Source organism: Neolamprologus brichardi, chromosome 13, assembly GCF_056152115.1.
Source record: "Neolamprologus brichardi isolate AB-2024 chromosome 13, ASM5615211v1, whole genome shotgun sequence".
In the NCBI taxonomy this organism is placed as follows: domain Eukaryota; kingdom Metazoa; phylum Chordata; class Actinopteri; order Cichliformes; family Cichlidae; genus Neolamprologus; species Neolamprologus brichardi.
This window is the reverse complement of record NC_142116.1, coordinates 9,965,635-9,983,251: the sequence shown is the minus strand read 5'-3', so window position 1 is coordinate 9,983,251 and position 17,617 is coordinate 9,965,635. Positions and strand designations below refer to the sequence as shown.

The 17,617-nt window shown below is 39.9% G+C and overlaps 2 protein-coding genes across 2 annotated transcripts in view; both read right to left on the bottom strand.

Moving 5' to 3' along the window:
* LOC102778768 (equilibrative nucleoside transporter 1-like) overlaps nucleotides 1–5,699 on the bottom strand; it is a 48,534-nt gene extending 42,835 nt beyond the window's left edge. Inside the window, exon 1 of the mRNA XM_087850114.1 lies at nucleotides 5,556–5,699. The gene's annotated coding sequence lies outside the window, so the exon portion shown is untranslated. The remainder of the gene's footprint in view (nucleotides 1–5,555) is intronic.
* Nucleotides 5,700–11,415: 5,716 nt separating this feature from the next.
* Nucleotides 11,416–14,697, bottom strand: LOC102788682 (uncharacterized). The gene is made up of 2 exons (XM_006783650.3): nucleotides 14,448–14,697; nucleotides 11,416–12,986 (listed from the first exon to the last, which is right to left on the bottom strand). The coding sequence occupies exons 1-2, from the start codon at nucleotides 14,626–14,628 to the stop codon at nucleotides 11,986–11,988; spliced, it is 1,182 nt and encodes a 393-aa protein (XP_006783713.2). The 5' UTR covers nucleotides 14,629–14,697; the 3' UTR covers nucleotides 11,416–11,985.
* Between the last annotated feature and the right edge of the window lie 2,920 nt (nucleotides 14,698–17,617).

Sequence of the window (17,617 nt, the reverse complement as noted above, 5' to 3'; positions counted from 1 at the left end):
CTTTATTTGCTCGTTAAGCTTACTGCTGACACCAGATCCCTCAGCTGCGTGTGGACCACATAGCAGTGTGACACTTGATGATTAAGTGTGAGGCATCTGCCACATGCATGACCAAACAGTGACTGTGAGATGTGTCATGGGCACCATCATCAATGCATCTCACACACAGATGTGGGAAAGGTTTAATTCTACAGTTTTTATTATACACAATACACAATTACACAATATTATATTGTGTTTGTTTACATGACACCTCTACTCTCCTTTAGCTTTAAGTTGCACTGCTGAGACTTGGACCACAAGTGGCATGACATCATCACACAGATGATCATGCAACAGACCCCGACATCTGTCAACAATATCATTATTTGGAGGCGGAGATAGCATTTTGCAAAAGCATTGTTTGATAAAGGTGTGATATGCTTTTAAATGTTTAAGGAGGATTTAAGATCTCAGTAAATCAGAGATAAAAGACTAAATGATGCCTCAAGGATTTTAATTTTTTTCAAAAGGTTTTTTAAAAAACTGAATATGAAACAAAAACAAACAAACAACGTAACAGTATCTAGAATCTAACAACATTCATTTTTGTAAAGAAAATAAAGATAAACATATTCTCTTATTATACTGACCTTGGATTTATCTATTGTTTAGGATGTTTTAATAGACGGACTTATAGACATTACCCAAAGGAGGTGAAAGTCTTTTACCTGCCAGCTCCCAGCTAAAAAACTATGTCATGTCTGATTGCACTGACATGAGAACACTCCGAGTAATGGGGCACAGAATTCCTACCTTGCAGATATGCTGCCTCCAGCATGCTCACTCTAAACCAGGGAATACACGCAAGAGTGAGAATACTACTGATGCAGCTAGTTTCCTGCTGCGTGCTACATATGAGGAAGGACGAAAAAGGACACTGACTCTTCAAACATAAATAAACAGCTACAGACTGGAGAACACTCTTTATATAATGTAAAGATACCAAAACACAGGAAAGCCTGCTTTGCCCTCTTATGCTTGCAACCTTGTCGCACTGGTGTGCAATGAGCTTGTGGTTGTCTTGCAGTCTAGCCTGGTTGCAAAATGTTTTCAGAATTAAGGAAACCATAAACCTCAAAAGACGCATACTGTGTGCTGTATGCGTGTATCACAAAATGACATGCATATATCAGTCTGCAGATTTAGATATGTTGGGCAACAACATTATTCACATGACTTGAATGTTTTTTGAGTAGACCCAAGTCGTCTAGTAAGTCATACATTTTTATCAATAGCCTCAGAAGTGTTTCTCTTTCTTCTAAATCTTAAACTTTGTATTTCCCTTATCTTTGGGTAAAGCTTTGTAGTCCAGATCAAAGAAACTGGGCTTAATTTCAGTGCAAGTGAGAAGAGAAATTACAGTCAGCCTTGTGCTGTAATCTATTTAGTTTTCGCTCTTGGCTCACTCTTTGTGTGTGGTCTTGACTCTTGCTCATTCTCCACAAATGTCCCAATTATACCACAGTATCAAAATCAGCCCTGTCCTTTTCTTTCGTCTTTTCTTTTGAGGAAAAGCAGCAGCAGAAAGCTGTGATCCTGGTGTAACGGAAACCAGATACACAGGACTCTGTGCAGTCCAGCGAACACTCAACATGGCATATCAGAATAAATACCTCGTACCAACTGTCAACCTTGGTGGTGAAGAGGTGATGATTTAGGCTTGTTTTGCAGCCACAGTCACTGAATCAATCGTGAACTCCTCTGTAAACCGAAGTAATGTAGAGTCAAAAAGCGAAAACATAAAGCTTGGTCGAAACTGCGTCGTGTAACAAAACAATGATCCTAAGCACACTAGCAGATACTTAACTATGCTACTATAGCTCAAGGCAAATATATCCTCGGTCGCATAGGAATCACATGTATGACTCGCGGTGCAGTTATATGTCACTTCTACTTAACATTAAATTTGATTCACAGGTTTGTTTGTTTTTTACCCGGGTGCAGAGCATCCAGTGGAAACTTTCTTTTCACGTGCCAGCATGTTTAAACGTTGAGAGTGGCTAATATGTGTCATAAAAATGCACGAGGCTGCTGGCTGCATGCCTCCTACAAAATAAAATACATGCAGGCAGAATCAGGATATCTCTTCACATTTTTTGTAAAATTGTTCTTCACGAATCTGATATAAGATCGGATTAGGAATGTCTGATAATTATCTGAATTTCTGTTAGTGTTTTCTCAAAGTGTGTAAAAAGCCTTTTGCTCTGTTGCTTACAGGCAGTTTACTTCGTGGACACTGAAAACAACAAATTTGAAGCTGCCTGTTAGCTGAAAGATTTAAATGGCAAACATATGTTTCTGATTATTTCGAGGAGTTTCCCTGAACTCTCATCATGGGTATGTTATGTAATCATAATGTCTATCTTCACATGAAAAAACATGAAGCAACTACCTCATTCTTATGAAATCTACTTTGCTTGACCAGCAACGAAGACAAATAGGCGTGAACCTTATCTGACAAAAACCAAACTGACCTCAGTTTGCTCAGCTAAACTCAACAAACTTCTGTGTTTATGTAAAATATGCCTTATTCAACTTGTGAAAACAAACCTGAGATTATTTACTGATGGAACTTAATCAGACCACATTCCTGGGTATTTTCTGCAAAAATACGCTCAGGTTATTTGTAATCTCAGACTTCTTTATTTTTAGTGACTGTAGAAGCCCTCTCAGTTTAGTTCAGACACCCTTTTGTTTCTGTAGTAAGTTAATCATAATATCCATCATGGAAGTCTGTATACATACTAACAGCTTTGTGAAGTTGTAGTTACATGTTAACCAGTGCTTAACTAGTGATACACTGTTATCAATGCAGATGTTTAAAATAACCAGCTGACTGCAGTTTCACTTTTTCTGTTTCTTGCTTTTGTTTTTGTTGGTATTCACTTTGTGCTAATGAACTAAATAAACCTTCGTTAGATGAGCACAACTAATTGTTTAAAGTCTTTCAGCACTTAATCATGCTTATTTTGAACATTTCACAAAGACAAAACTGCCCTAAAACATTTCAACAAACAACTGCTCTTGCTAATGGTAAAACAACACTGCAGAAAGCAGTGTCACCTGAGTATGTTAGCACACAAACTAGCACTACTTACAGTAGACTGTATGTGAGATGCACAAGGTCAGCAACAATACTGCGGTTTCGGGTGTTTAAATGATCCATGGGTTCAAAGTGCGCAAAGAAAATATGCCCCACACCCTTACACTACCAGCACTAGCCTGAACCTTTGTAACATGCCAAGATGGATCCATGCTTTCATGTTGCTTACACTAAATTCTGACTCAGCCGAATGTCGCAGCAGAAACTGGGACTCGTTAGATCAACATCCTATTGTCTAATTTGTCTAATCTGTTTCAGAGATGCTCTTCTGCAGATCAGCAGCTTCTAAAATACTCAGACCAACAACCATGCTACATTCACAGTCACTTAAATCCCCATTCTTGCTCATTCAGCAGATCTTGACCATGTCTACATGCCTAAATGCATTAAGTTGAACAAGTCTCCCTAACAAAATGACCATAAAGTGTACATTAAACAATAAGTAGACATCTGAAGCGGTTTGTGCCACCAAAGATGAAGAAAGGTTTGGAGGTAACCAAAGACACGGGGATCCTCCTCTGGGCCATGTCAAAGCAAGACAGGATTTCCTTTCCTTTGCATTTATTTAAACTGTTGTTTTCATGAAACTGTGAAGGACATTTCCTTCTATTTCACCAGTTAAATACATAAACAGATTGGTTTGTCTCTACAAAAGAAAGTCAGTTGTGTTTAAGACCTTGATTCAGTTTTGGTTAGTCCACTGCATCATGTTACCCTGCTGCATACTCACACTATGTGCTGTTCCACCCCCGTCTGACTTTCTAATTATAGCTGCATAATTGTCTCAGGGCATAACGTCCTGGTAGGAGATTAAAAAAATGAGAGCTGCAGAAAAGGACAGTAAACTGGGCTCAGTTAATAAGGTGCTGAAGGCTGGTTACAGAGCTAGTAGGGAGTTCAGCATCTTGCTCAAACTCACAATGATCCTCGGCTTCTGCAGTCTGTAATCTAATCACTTCTATCTATGTGCCTCTGTTACAAGAACAAGAGAAAACAATCAGGATGTCACATAGTTTTATTGTTTTCCTAATGAATAGGGAACTTAATAGATTTTGCAAACAAAGGCCCATTAACTAGTAAAGTTCTACTCACTGGGGTGTTGCTAAAGTGGGGACGTGGGGGTGGTTTCATTTTCCCCTGAAATTAGATTGACATCCCCTCCCAGTTTCCCCCAGAATTGTTTTAAATCAGTGCAAGTGGGAAAAACTACAGGAGGGACGAGGAGGTCTGGATCCAGTGATCGGGTTTCCTGCTTAAAGTACCACTCCCTAAACTCCATTACATTTCAAATATCAGCCTAAAACTCTGTTCTTTATTTCTACAACAAAACATGCTTACAGTTGCAACCAGACTGCACTTTGTTGAATCTTGGCCGCTATATTCTTATAGGTCAGCTGTATCTCCGAATGCATGGCTACATTATGGAAACCGGTAATGTTTTTAAACCTCCGAAGGAGGAGGAACAGGAATAGCTGACACCCGATGATGTTTTAGTGACGTTTATGGTTTTGTATGGTTTGGGGTTTTTAATAATCAGCATATAGGAAATGTAGTTCTCCTTTAATTGGCAAGTCTATAAAATAACTGAACATTAGGAGCAGCATGAGTTCACAAAGCTCTGCGGTCATCTTGCCTTTATCTTTTGTCAAGTTCAAATCCAAATATTTTCAGTTTCAGTGAGATAAGACTGAGAACAAATCAATTCTTCTAATGATCAACTACATTTTTGATGACTGTTTTCGAACTGAGAACATCAGCTCCAGTGAGGATGTAACCTGCTCCTCTTTACATGCACAGCTGTGTTCACTGCAGGAGAAAACCAACAGACCATCTTATCACTGAGAGAATAGCAGCTTTCTCAAGGCCACAGGAGCGCTGATATGCAAGCAGCTTTAAAGGTGCAACGCACTCCACCAACATTATAGCAAGCACACAGAGGACAGTCTGAAATGGTGTGTGAGCACTGAAAACACAGTGCCAAATGTTCACATGATGCAGTAGTGTTTTTAGATCAGTGGGGTCTATTCTCGGAGCTCTTTCATGTTATCTCCTGCTGCATAGAGTGTGTGTGTGAGTATTTGAAAGGAGGGATCTCCATTCTCACACTGCCGCCTGCTGTGGCGCCTCAACTCAAACCGTGCACAAGTCTCAACCTCTGGCCTGCAGCAACGTTGAGTCCAAACGAGTCATCTTTCAACTTCCTCTGCAGCTATTGCAACAAGAACGCGAGGTTCGTGTGGACTTTTCCACAGCTCTTCCTGAGTCTCACGTCAAAATTCGAGTACAGCTCTCTGCCCTCAATCACGCGTCATCTGGCGCACTCTCAGCACCATGCGCAGCATTTGACCTTGTCACCGGTTCTGCTGGAGTTTCACCAGCTCGTCCCAAACAGACAGGAACACAGACTTACCTGATGCAACCAGCCTGCGATAACCTCACATTCGAGCAGCACGGAGCTTTGTGGGGAACAGCGGCGACGCGTTCATTCGTCTGTTTTCTCTCGTCTCATTCAGCCGCGAAATTAGACCCTCGGTGTTCGTGCAGCTGGCACACATAGATGGGCTACTGACTGCAGGGTGGGGGTGGCAGGCGAAAGGGATTTCTGTGACTGGTCTAGATTTCGTCAAATAGCAGGCCAGCTGGTTACTTTGGGTTTTTACAAATAAGCCACCAGATTATAATCCTTTTAAAACTACAACCAGAGCTTAATACTGGGTCAGAGAGAGAGAGGACACAGTTACCTATATCTAAGTATTCGTCCGTGCATTTTGGCACCACAGTCTGTCTCGCACTGTTGTGGACCAGCAGCCACCTACTCTTCTTCAGAACTATAAAAAACATAACAGTCGCATAAGAGTGTTTATGCACTATTAATTTATTTTCCCCAAATAAAACTGCATGGAAATGACAGTGCTAGCTGGGAGAAAAAAACATTTTTAAGGGAAGTCATGGGGAAGTGGTCAGATTGGATAGTGTGTGCACAAAGCTCAGCGTTTAAATGCATCCTCCCAGGTCCCATCTTCTACATATACTGCAGCTGTCTGTGTTTAAAACTAAACATGGCTCAAATCGTTGTAAAGACTTGGAAACTAATTAGATACACTATCAGTGAATATTTCTCAGGCATGTTCTGGATGAACATTTCGTGACTTGGTGGATTTTTCATCGGGGAGTGCTGATAAGAAAATGCAACCCATATGGCATTATTTTCATTAAAAACACGGAGAGGTATTTATTGTTACAGAGTAGATCGGTTCGTTGCGAATCTGTAAGAAGTGAGACATTTTTTAATTAAATATTTTTTCAAAAAATAGCTTAAACCCGGTATTTATGAGCGAATTCCGGTGCAGAGATAAGATTTCCCTTTCGGGGATTAACTTGGTGATCGAGAAAGGAGGGTGTAATTTGAGAAATGTTTGCTTGAATTAGTGATGGTATATTCTGAATCTCACCAATAAATTAGAAGGAAATCATATTTATGGTTGGGGTTTTTTTCTCACTTAATGTTGGATAAGAAATGTACGTGCCTTCTGTGGATGCTTTACAGCACAGATGGTTTATTTTGTAACCCCGAATTCCATTTTTTATTCATGTTGCTGGTTTGTTATAAATAAGGTAACAGATGACAAACGAGGCTTTGCTTGATCCAGCTCTGTGCAGAGAGCTGGGGCATGTGAGGAAACAGCTTCTACCCCCAGCTGCAGCATCATCATCAGTTATTCTTTCTTCTTTGGAGCTCCTTTCATCTCAAAGGGTCCAGCATCTGATTTATATATTGCGGGATTAGCAAAAGAAGGTAAAAAAAAAAGAAAAAAAAAAAGGGTAAATGTGTCATGTGGCCTGCTTCAAGGTTTTTCCACCAACTGTGTTTGAGTTTATGCCATTTAAAACATCAGAGACCCGCAAAACAAAAACAGAAAGGTCCACCAGTATTCAGATATTTACTCAGTGAACTCACAGAAATATCTGGTGTGCTATTCACGGTGCATTTTCACAAATATGTGAACATGATGCAACTTATTTCTATTTGCCAACACTCTACTTATTAGTGTGACTATGCATGCATGTTTTATTTGACACGTTTGCTGTCCTCCTCCACACCAAACCCAACCTAACAGTGGGCGATCGTGTGTGAGGGAGAGCACATCTCTCCTCATCCACAACTGCATTCCCCTCAAATGTTCGTCCTGTGTGTTTCCTTCATTGGACGGGATGGAGAGTAACTCACTGACCCTGTTATGCGACCCTGGGTTTGTAAAATTCCTGATCATGGCTGAATCTCAGCTCAATTCAAAGTCTTATTACTATACTCAGTGCACAATATTACTTCTCAGACACCCTGCAGACACACACACAAACACACACACTGAGAAAAGCATAACCCTTCTTCTCATGAGCTCAACTGTGAGACACGTCCTGACCCACATAAGGAAAATTCCTCCAATTCCCTTGCGTAAGTTTCACATAATTTAAATCGCAGGAGATTAACCACTTGACTGTTTTTTTTTCTCAGCAAGGTATGGGAGGATTTGATCAAATAACCTTAGTTAGGATCAAACACTGCTGCTTTATAGAGACTATACACTCTTACTTGCTGTAGCTCAGACTGTCTATAATGAAGTAGTGATTGAAGCACATCAAGCCACATAAGGGAACTGTAAACAAATTATCTGGTGAGGTTTGAGCCACTGAGTCCCCATTTGGGCTGGACATGAACAGACATGTGGGAAATAGGTTCCAAGGATCCAGTGGTGTCTGCTGATGATCCCGTGTCTTTGTGGGTGGTTGCATAACCAGATTAGGGCAGTTAGTTTTAGGCTCTGGGGTCACTGAGGCCTGATTATGCTCTTTAGCTTTTTCAATCTGAATCGCCTGAAGCAGCTTCCCAAACACTGAGATTCCTGAATGTGCTGCTGTTCTGTGTGAAACTTTTAGGCCACATGGAAGAGATTCTTGGGAAAGGCCTAAAAAAAAGGCTTAACAAGTTCCTTAATAAGTCATAGATGATGGCGAATGTAGCTTTCCAGCTGCTGTTCTCAAGAGTGAGTGATTAAAATTGAAAAATGAAAGCTCTAGAAAAAATATAAACCATGACAGAAAAAACATTTGAGGAGTAAATACCAAGTTTAATAAAGGTTTTTGAAATCAATGCATGAACAGAGTTCGTTTAGTTGACTAAGATGTGCTACATGTCATGATTAAGCAGGATTGTGAGGCAAGCTTAAATACAACAATTAAAATGTTCAAAAATCAACTACTGGAGGTGGGAAAATATATTTTCTTACACCGGCTGAGAAGTTGGACAGATAAATAAAGGTTCTTGCAGTACCACCTAGTGGTAAATTATTTTCTTCTCAGGCTGAAGTGAAGTGGGCAAACGTTTCAGGGTAAGCTCCATTATTAACCAATCAAAACACACATACACACACTGCACAGCACACTCTCTGTGTTTTAAACTGGGGGTCATATATATCACTCAGTTTAAAAAATAAAGGACTTTTTCTTTGTAACTGAACTGAATTATTTTGTCAGTTTGCACTATGCATGTGCACATCCTGAATTAATCAGTGATAACTTCTCTTGTAAATGTAAAACTAGTTAGCCTAGAAAAATGAGAGCACATGAGTACTAGCTACACTCATGGCTCACTGGATACTTTTTGCGTTTTGTGGTTGTGTGGGAAAATCACAGTAGATCAGCAGTTTCAGCCAGTCTGGCGCCTTGGTCACTTAAACCATCTTTGTTCCTCAGCTTTAACTTCAGCAGGTTGTTTTGATTATATCTTCATGTATAAATGCATTGAGTTGCTGCCATGTGGCTGATTAGATATATGTGTTAATGAGCAGCTGAACAGGTACCTAATGCACAATGATATAATTCACTCCCAAATTTCCCAACCTGCGCTCAGTGTACAAATATTCACTCGCGTGCAGACTGTTTTGATGGTTTTGGATCTATTCCCTGGGTCCTTGTGTTTATCTTCTGATTTCTGTTTACTTTGTTCTGGACTTTGTTATTTTATTGGACTTATTTCAGCATTAATGCTTGTTTTTTTCATCAATCATTCTATCTCTGGTGTCCTGCTTTTGGCTTCTCTTGTCCACATAATTGATGATAATTGCAGCTCTTCTTTTACTTTTTTAAATCTGTTTTTAAAACTGTGTTGTTTTGTCACGTTGACCTCTGTGCTGCATATTTGAATGAATGGTGCTGTAAAAATGACAATGCAGTTTGCCACCGTAAGCAAACACACTTCTAGAGAGAAGCAATCATCTTGAAAATAAACACTCTTATTCATTAGACTGTAGTAGCCCATGATAATTCACCACTACAGCACACTGTGGAGGTTCCATTTCCAAACTGACATCTGAAGATTGTTTACTTTCAGAGTTACATTCAGATACTCTTGAACTCATCTACAGCATGAAGGCAAAACATGTCTCTTGTTTTGACTTTTAAAGCCCTGGATGGAGAAACAACCAGTGAACTTTTACATCCAGAGATTCTCTGCAGGCACATGAGGTCATGTGACCAGAGCCTGCTGGCTGTGCATCACACAGACTCCCCAAGAGCTCTCGCCCAGTATGAAGTTAGTGACAAACTTGTGATGAATGTAAAACATCTAGCTGGTAAAGAAAAGTGTCCCTTTGAGACCAAAAAAAGAAGAACTGAAAAAGAAACAGAGGAACAGAAACAAAAAAAATGAAAAGCTTTGCTATATAGATGCTTTTTAAACTTTTAAGCTGATTCTGAATTTCTTCCGTTAGTAGAAAAAAAAAAACAATTCAGCACTCGTTGTCCATCTTTACATAGAAATATAGCTCAGCGTACGCACTAATGCACTAATCAAGTATAACCAAACCCTTATTATTATTATTATTTTTAGTGATGGGAATAACAGCTGAACACAGAAAAATATGACTCTGCATGTATGCAAATCTTCATTTCTAAAAAAAAAATAAATCAATAGTGATGAATGAATGCTTGAAACTGAGCTACTTTCATCTGTAATAAGAACCTACTGCTTTGAATTAGTTGAAATGTGACCAACTGTGGTCTTTGCAGACCACAGAAGAACATTGTTTATCATACAGACACAAATAATTTTCATTCCATCATTTCTATCTATTTGTTCCTAATGATGTGACAATGCAGCTTTGTTGTGTGTTATTGCTTTTTAAAAATATAAATGTTTTGGGGTTGCAGGTGAATCGTGTCTGCAGCGGTGAAGAGAGAGCTCACTATGAAGCTGTCCATTTATAGGCTCATATATATTCTGACCCTCAGCCTTTGCGATGAGCTCTGGGTTGTGACTGAAAAATTAAATTGTTGATGTATGCAGACATGAGCTCATTGTCAAGAATGTCTAGGCTCTCCCTTACAGATAGAGATGTCTTCACATTGTTTGGGTATCCAACCAGAATGCCTCCTGGACAGCCCTTAAATATGGGCAAGTCCTAGGAGGACTGAACCTGATAGGTTATCACACAAACATGTCATATATGTTTACTGGAGTTTGCATGTTCTCCCAGTGTTTGTGCTGGGATAGGCTCCCGCCTCCCCACGACCCCGAATTGGATAAGTGGAAGAGAACGGACGAATGGATATTGTTTGGCTATTATAATTGCTCTTAACAGTAAATTATTCTTGGTGTACCCAAAGATTACAGGAAGTACGTATGTGAAAAAATGTCAGTGGGATGATTAGTAGGAAAATTACTTTTAATAATAAAGGTTATAATTAATGAATCAAAGAGCAGAAGAGATTTGGTTGATGAAGAGGTCAGCACACGACTCTGAAAGTGTGACAGTGTTTTAAGTTTGCATGACCAGGCGAGCTGCAGCTGTACCAGAGAGCACATCTGCTGAACATCTGCTTACTTGAAAAATAAGAGTGGAAAAGTGCACCGTGTCCCAGTTTGTTCTTTCTGAGCAAAATAAACTGATGATTTAACACCATTCAGATTCTGTTGTATAAAAGCAATTATTACAAACTGGACGTTATCGGCAATGTTATTGCTCAAAGTGGGGATCAGAGGTCATGTCAACAGTAAAGAGAAACATAGTGTGAAGCTCAGAGCCTGCGCTCATCAAACTGTTAAAATACTTTTCCTTCACTTTACTTTTTAGCTGTTTACACTGTTTAAATTTAAAAGAGGTTTGCAGCTTTCTTTTCATGCATCTTGTCACAATGTTATAAACAAACGCTTTTATTTAAAACCCAAGTTAAGAATTCATTTTCTGCTCCACTTTTGTTTTCTATAACACATCTTTCAGTGACATGTGACTTTTATTAAAGAAAATGAATCAGATACATCAGAACATACAGACGATTAATCACAGTGTCACCTGATAGCAGCTATTAAAGAGAAACTACAAAACAACAAAGAGTTAACTTGTATTTTAGGGGAAGTCATCGGACATTTTAAAGTGCTTTATTTAGTTTTGAGATTTAACTGGTGATTCTATACATGCAGCATTAAAATTCAAGTTAATTTAGTTCATGCTTCAATCGATTTCTCAAAATAATAACCTGCTGCTGAGTGCAGAGACTTGTTTTTACAAGGGTGTTGCTCAGAGGAATTAAAAAAATAGGTTTTCAGGCAGTAGATGAACTGGAGGGCTGCACCGAGGACCAGAATAGGATAAATAAAGATTATTTTGAACTGTGAATCATGCAATGCCCAAGAACAAAAACATGGAGCTAAAAATAATTAAATTAGACCCACTTTAAACGTAACTGACACCTTTATAATGGGTCTTCTTGCTCTTTACAGCAAAGTTTGGCGTCTCTTTTGAACATTTTTCAATATTAAATATGAGCCCAGGGGGATGAATGAGTCAATATTTCTGAGTGTGAGTCCCCAGGTGATATTTCAAGTGTGCACTCTGTAGAAACCCTCTGCCACAGATACCACAGCGGTGAGGCCTCTCGCCTGTGTGGCTTCTCATGTGCTTCCTCAGGTGTCCGCTGTGGGTGAAACTTTTGCAACAAAAGGAGCAGCAGAAAGGCTTCTCGCCCGTGTGAATCCTCATATGTATCTTTAAATCCCCTTTGCGGCTGCACTCTTTCCCACACACGTGGCAACGATGCAGTTTCACCCCAGCGTGGCTCGCCATGTGCTCGGTCAGTGCGGTCGTGCTGTTGCACTGCTTGCCGCACATGTGGCAACATTTTGAGCCCTTGTGCGATTTGAGGTGCATGTTAAGGCTTTCGGTGGATTCAAACATCTTTCCACACACGGCACAGATGGCACCTGCGTCTGCTGAATGCACGTGGAAAGCATGATTTATCAGGTGATGGCTGGAGGAAAACGATTTATTGCACAAATGGCAATGATAGTCAGGTGCAGCAGTGTTAAAATGAGGTAACTCAGTGGATTCTCTGAAAGTGCTAAAGGGTGCCTGGGTTTGTTCTGATGAAAAACTAGCAGCAGGTCTTTCGCTTGCCCTTCCGTCCTGGACGCTTTCACTTTGGGCTAGTGTTTGTGAAGAAGATGTCAATGTGAGAGGCAAAATGAACTGAGCAGTTCTGGTTTCCTGCTCCTCCAGAAACTCCTCATCACGTTCACAGTTTTGCACTTCAGGTTGCAGAGACGGTTTCGTGTCCTCTAGCTCATTTTCCTCCCAAACAGAAGAGTGAGGTGGATATGAGGCATCAGCATCATGAAACTCTTCGGCCTGTTTTTCATCTTGCTCCTGACCAGCCCAGAGTTCACTGTCTTCCTCTTTAATATGTCGAGGCTCTGCATTGCCCTTATGGACGCTGATGCTCCGTGTGCGCTCACATGGCTCCTGCTCAGGCGGCGACTCCTCTTTACAAACAGACAACTGAAGAACATCTGAAAAAGAAAATGTAATCTTTCTTTAACTACTTTATTACTATAAACAAGGATTAACAATCATGTTTGTTACTCTCAAAAGGTCCTTTAAAAGCTTTCAGATGATCAAATACAAATGAACTAAAAGCTTATCATTTACTGATAAAAAGCAGATATCAGCAGTTTGCTGGTCTGGAGCATTCAGGTGTGTGTTAACACAATACTACAATCTTCCCAGGAGTGGACGTTCACCCCAACTCACCCCCTGAAGCTGAAAGAAACCCAAGAGCTACATCTCAGGCTCTATAGGACTCTGTTGTTAAAATTGGTAATGTTAAAGTTCATGGCAGTACAATTAGAAAAGTACTGAACAAGTATGGCTGTTTGGAAGGGATGCCAGGAGAAAGCCTCTTCTCTCTAAAAAGAAACAGGGCAGCAGAGCTTAGAGCAAACCCCACGACTTCTGACACAATGTCATGCCGACTGTTGGTGGTGGAGGGGTAATGATTTAAAGCAGCCACAGGTCCTGGGCACCTTGCAAACAAACACTTCTTTGTACTAAAGTATTCTAGAGACAAATGTGTGGCCATCTGTTTGACAGCTGAAGCTTGGCTGAAAATGGGTTATGTAACAGAACGCATTGCCAAGCATAGCAGCAAATCTCCACCAGAATAGCTGAAAAAGAAAAGATTCAAGATGTTGCAGTGGCGCAATCAAAGTCCAGACTTCATCTGACTGAAATGCTGTGGTGGAACCTTAAGAGAGCTGTGTGTAAACAAATGCCCAGAAATCTCAAGATGTAACCCCAGAGATGTATAGTTGTACAGAAAGCGATTATTTCAAGTCACTGCAGCTAAAAATGGTTCCATAACCTACTGAATGATGTGGGTGCAGTGAATCAACTTTTTCACATGAGAGTATGAGGTCTTGAATAATCAGGCCCCAACACAGTGACCACAACACCTCATAGTACCTTATTATTCAAACAGTGCACGTTATTCTCAGACTGCAGGCTTACTTGCACTTCCTAGAGTTTTTAAAAGTAGAATGGGAGGCTGGGCCTTCAACTATCAGGACCATCTGCTGTGGACCCAGCTCCCACTTTGGCTTCAGGAGACCGATACCCTCTTTACTTTTAAGATCACAATAGAAACTTGACATTTTGATAAAAGTTTATAGTTAGTGCTGGATCAGGTGGCCCCAAACCATACCTTAGTTACTACTAAGTAAATATTTAATGCGTAACTATTATTTTTTCACAACATTTCAAAATTCCTCATTCAGGAAAATCAGAAATAATATGAGTTTTAGACTGTCTTCCAGTCAGTTGCTGGAGCACAAATTAAAGTGTTAAATAGAATTAAACACACTTCACAAATTACGTTGCAGAAAATAAACTTCCTCTGCAAGGTTACATTTTAGGTTAATAATTCCAGTCTAGTCGAACACCCACAGATAAGTAAAAAATAAGACCCCACAGACCTCTTTTCTGGTTTGTCATGAACTCCAGCAGCAGACCTCTGAGTCGCTCGATCTCCTGCTGGGAGCTGCTCGCTTCTTCCTCGTATTTTGCTATCGTCCTCTCAAACACCTGAAATATTTCCTCCGCGGCGGCTGTCAGGCGCTCGGTCACGAAGGCCCTGAGAAGAAGCGGTGAAGACATTTTAGGATACGTGTTACTCTAGAAGCACGGGAAGAGGTTTTAAAGACAGCGGGGGTTGCGCTAGCTAGAAGCTACGGAAGCAGAAGTAAACAAAGTACCGAGAGGAAGAGCGCTGACAGCACCCACAAATCAGACAGGTGCTGCCCTCTGGTGGACACCAGCGAAACTGCTCGGAAACCTTTAACTGTGCATGTTCTATGCAAGGTGATTCGACTTGATGATTTTATAAAAATTATAGTTAACTCAATTAACTACCCTCTGCACCATAAAATAAATATTTAGCTTTCAGTTGCAGGAAGTCTTCATTCTCCTGTTGCTGCTTAACTGCTCACCTCAGCATCCAGTGCTTGGCCCGTCTCCTCCAGCACATTTTAGTGCATCATTTGTATTTGTATTCTGCTATTTTATATTATTTTATTATTATTATTATCATTTTGTTGTTTTATTTTACTTCACAAATGTGTTTGATTTGTTGTGTATTTTTTACTTGTGAGCTCCTTTATTTACTTTATTTATTATAAACATAGCTCTTTCATAGTGAGTATTTGTTTTTTTCTTTTTAAGCTATTTTGATTGACTATACTGTATTTAACTGTGGCACTTAATTGGCACTAACACGGACATCTCACATTTTTTAATAAATAAAGTATATCTTTATAAAACTAAAAGAATCAAATAAAAATGTAAGCACTGTCTTTAATATTATTTTTTGTTATTTTTCACATAGAACACAAACCCTCATTCTCATTTACTCAGAAAATAGTTGAAAACTCCTGCTAAAACCAGGCAAAGATCCTGTTTATCCCTCAAGCTGTCGTCCAATATCCCTTATAAATGTAAACCTTGGGTTAACTGGAAATTTTTATTTGCAACTTTACACAAATTTGGTAATCAGTCTTTATGCGGATGATGTGTTACTTTTTCTGGGGTAATTGCATTGATAAACTCTTTTGCAAGAGTATCAGATTATTCAATTAACTGGTCAAAATCTTCAGTCCTTCCGATTAATTGCTCCTTCCATAATTCTTCTTCTACACAACTGCAATCGGGAAAAATAAAATATTTAGGTATTAATGTTTCTCCCAAGCTTGCAGATTTAACTAAATTAAAACATATCCCACTTTTAAAGAAAAGTAAAAGACGATCTGGCTGGATGGAAATGTCTACCCATATCACTCAAGGGAAGGGTTGCTGCTATAAAAATGATGGTCTTACCAAAAATAAATTATTTATTCTCAATGATCCCAACTAAACCACCACAAGATTGGTTCAGATCTCTAGATATATGTCTAAATTCCTTTGGAAAGATAAACCACCACGTATAAGCTTAAAAACACTACAAAAGACCAAGGATAAAGGAGGATTAGATCTACCTAACTTTCAGGCTTCAATTTATCTCAGGATTGCTAAAACATACCTTCTTAGACGAACCTTGGCTAGATGTAGAACAACCACTTTGTAATAATCTAGAGATTTCAGACCTACCATTTATCATCTGACAGCATGGTGGGAGTTTCTAAAATTGACAGAGTCTTTATTAATCCCATACAAACGTACACCTATCTAGAACAACCCTGACATATTACAAAACAATCAATCAAATACTTAGAACATATAGTAGAAGGAACAGAATTTATTCCATTTGACAGACTAGTTACACAATATGGGATCAACAAGGAAAGATTTTTAGAATATCAACAAATTAAATCCATAGTAAAAAAGAAATTTAAACCTGGTCAAGTTGAACTACAAACACCATCAAGTGTGGTACAATTTCTTACTCTTAAAACCCCAAAATTACTTTCCAAAATATACAGATTGCTTTCTGTAACACTTTGTATTCAGTTAATTCAATACAAAATATTACATAGAGTACACTATACAGGTCATCGGATGTTCAAGATGGGCTTTATGTCCTCCAACAGCTGCTCACACTGTCAAACCAATTCACCGGACAATTATATCCACGCTCTTTGGTTCTGTCCACCAGTTCAGAAGTTTTGGCGCGAGATATGTGAAGACGTATCGAAGTGTCTGAAATGTAACATTCCGACTTCCCCTTTAGTGTGTTCGTTGGGCAGCTTAGATTATGTCACTACAGAAAAGAATATAGCCCGTATGGTTTTCACTGCCCTATGGTTTTCACTGCCAAGAAAACAGTCCTCATGACCTGGAAAAATAAAAATAATCTTAATTCTAACCAATATAGAAATTATCTAATAGATTACATTAGTCTTGATACAGCCTCTGTCACCACATCAGATCAATCGCTCTGGGCTCCTTTGATCAGCTCCATCACCTAGTGGAGGTGGGGTGCCATAGTTTGGTCCGACCTTCACTGTTGTGATTGGTGTTGAGGTAGGGACAGGCTTGGGGCGTCGGGGGATTCCCTAGGAGCGTCTTCCTTGGAGGGCTCAACCCAGGGTTGTGGTCATGACCTGTTACGGGTTCTGGTGGCTCTTAGATGATGGTTTCCTCGTGGCTGCATGCAGCGGGGCTGGGGGAGGGTCTGTGCTGATGGATGTGGGTTACTGACCTGGTAGCCTGGCTGCCCCAGAGTGGGTCCGGGGCGGGCGTGGAGTTCTGGGGGTGCTCCGTCTCCAGGCTGGGGCTCTGGCTGGGCCTTGGGGGCTTGGGTCCTGGTTAGTGTGTCGCTGAGGCTGTGTGCGGGTGGGTGCATGGGGGCTCAGCCCTGGTGCGGGGTGCCTCTGGTGCATCAAAGTTGAAAAGCATGAAGCAATAAAATGAAAGTGTATAAAATCAAATGTTTAGTTAGGGAAATGTGCTAAAATATAAATCAAATGCATGTAAGTCAAGTAAATTTCATGTCCCCAGATTCTATTAATTTAGATTTATTGTATCACTTCTTTGTATTTTTGACTGCCACATCATTCTCCTATTTGTTGCTGGTATTTGTCAGCAGGTAGGAACTTGAAAGATTTATGCCAGCCTGACTAGAGGACTCATCCAGTGAGTCTCGATTAATAAA